Source organism: Nannospalax galili, unplaced genomic scaffold, assembly GCF_000622305.1.
Source record: "Nannospalax galili isolate Female #2095 unplaced genomic scaffold, S.galili_v1.0 scaffold154, whole genome shotgun sequence".
Taxonomy (NCBI): domain Eukaryota; kingdom Metazoa; phylum Chordata; class Mammalia; order Rodentia; family Spalacidae; genus Nannospalax; species Nannospalax galili.
This window is the reverse complement of record NW_008335281.1, coordinates 1031228-1033240: the sequence shown is the minus strand read 5'-3', so window position 1 is coordinate 1033240 and position 2013 is coordinate 1031228. Positions and strand designations below refer to the sequence as shown.

Genomic DNA, 2013 nt, shown 5'->3' with positions numbered 1-2013 from the left:
CTGGTAGCTAGACCTATACATCAGCAATGAATTATGTAACAGGATTCTTCAGCACTGAGAATTCAATCAAAGTATATAAGCTTCTATTTTAAATCAAAATTTTACTCAAAGTTCAGATGGGTGCTGAAAAGTAGTTTCTGAGTGGGTAGTAATAACCAAGAGGGGTCATGAGGAGTCAATCAGGGAGCTGGGGATGTATTCTATCTCAATCTGAGTGTAGCACATGTTGATGCCAGTGTAACGAAATTAAAAAACAAGCCTAGGATGCAATACATGTAATGTTTATTATATGTAAGATATATATGTTTAGGGGAAACAAAGTCTCTAAAACAAAGCACAAAGACTTTTCTAAAGGTTAGGTTATACATTTTTTTGTTTGGGTTTTTTTAGGTTATACATTTTTAAAGATGATTAATACGGTACTAAATTCAAGAGAGAGATTACAAATACAGTTACATTGCAAATGTAATCTTCTTAGACTAAAAACTAACAATGACTTAAACTGATGACCTACAAATACACTTTTCTATTGGTGATTAAAAACAATACTTAGAAACTTAAGCAGCGTGCATAGTACTTTAAGCTAGGCAAAGAAAATTCTTATTTAGTATATATTTTTAATTCCAGTACAGTTAAGTTCCTGCTAAAATATAATCAATATTATAGTCAGCAAAATGCTTTGACTTGACACCACGATTACTTTACCACTTGATTACACAGTGATTTTTTTTCTACCAGATATAACTGACAGTTATCAGTTTTGTCTTTAAAATAAATGAAATGATAACTCACATTGCAGTGTCCTATGTAAAATATTAAAACTACATTAAAAATGCATTTTTAAACTGAAGAAGTCTACTACTCCACAAGTAAATGACTTTATAAAGCTACAAAGTAGGCTATGACAATAGAACCTAAACTACATCCAACCCCAAAGGTAGAAAGGTCCCTGTAAGGAACTACACAAGTCTAGTTATAACACGAAATACAAAGGTTGCACTTTTCTTTCAAAACATTCTTCCAAGTTTTGGAGAAATCCAAACATTCCAATAGCTCCCTTACCAAGCAGTGCAACATAAAGTCACCTACTTAACATTACTACAATAATGGATTACAAGTTACCTAGTTAGCATTACTACCATAAGGGATTACAATTAAATTCAACACAATAAAACATTTACAAAATAGCAGCTGTCGTTTTGGATCTTGGTTGTTATAACATGTTAGCAACATGATAACAACATAATAACATGATAATAACATAACATGATAATAATATGATAATATTTGCAGTTCGATTACACAACACACATACTTGCAGTTCGATTACACAACACAAGATACTTGCAGTTCAGTTACACAACACACGCTCACTAAATTTGGTACAAAGCATGAATACTAAGGACATATATTGGCACAATGCATGCAGTTGGAGAATTCTTTCTCAAGTCAGTCATCACTAATAATCTACGGTCCTACTCCTATTTCTTAAATCATTCCCCTCAAACTACAACTGATGTTTAAAACCCCTCTTAAAACCATCATTCCCCTCAAATTACAACTGATGTTCAAAACACTTAAAACCATCATTCCCCTCAAACTACAACTGATGTTTGAAACACTCCTTAAAACCATCATTCCCCTCAAACTACAACTGATGCTTGAAACACTTCTTAAAACGTCTTCCAGAAAAGGAAAAACATGCTCTTAAAAGCCATTTATCTGAATGCATGATGGAAGTGCGGCAGGATGGCCGTGTTGGTGCCAGCTGTGAAAACATGAGGAATGGGGGGCAAAGGGAGCTGGCCCAGGCTCACAGTGCCCACAGCTACTGGGGCTTCTTGTGGTTGCGGCTGAGGCTGCAGCTGCAGCTGCACTTGCAGCTGTGGCTGCGGCAGAGGCTGCGGCTGCGGCAGTGGTTGTGGTTGCGGCAGCGGCAGCAGCTGCGGCAGCGGTGGTGGCGGCGGCAGCTGCGGTGGGGGTGGCAGCTGCTGCAGCTGCTGCGGTGGCTGC

The 2013-nt window shown here is 37.4% G+C and overlaps 1 protein-coding gene across 1 annotated transcript in view; it reads right to left on the bottom strand.

Moving 5' to 3' along the window:
- Positions 1-265: 265 nt before the first annotated feature.
- Plagl1 (PLAG1 like zinc finger 1) overlaps positions 266-2013 on the bottom strand; it is a 34132-nt gene continuing 32384 nt past the window's right edge. Inside the window, exon 7 of the mRNA XM_029561957.1 lies at positions 266-1997. Coding sequence (XP_029417817.1) covers positions 1719-1997 — 279 coding nt within the window. The 3' untranslated portion in view covers positions 266-1718. The remainder of the gene's footprint in view (positions 1998-2013) is intronic.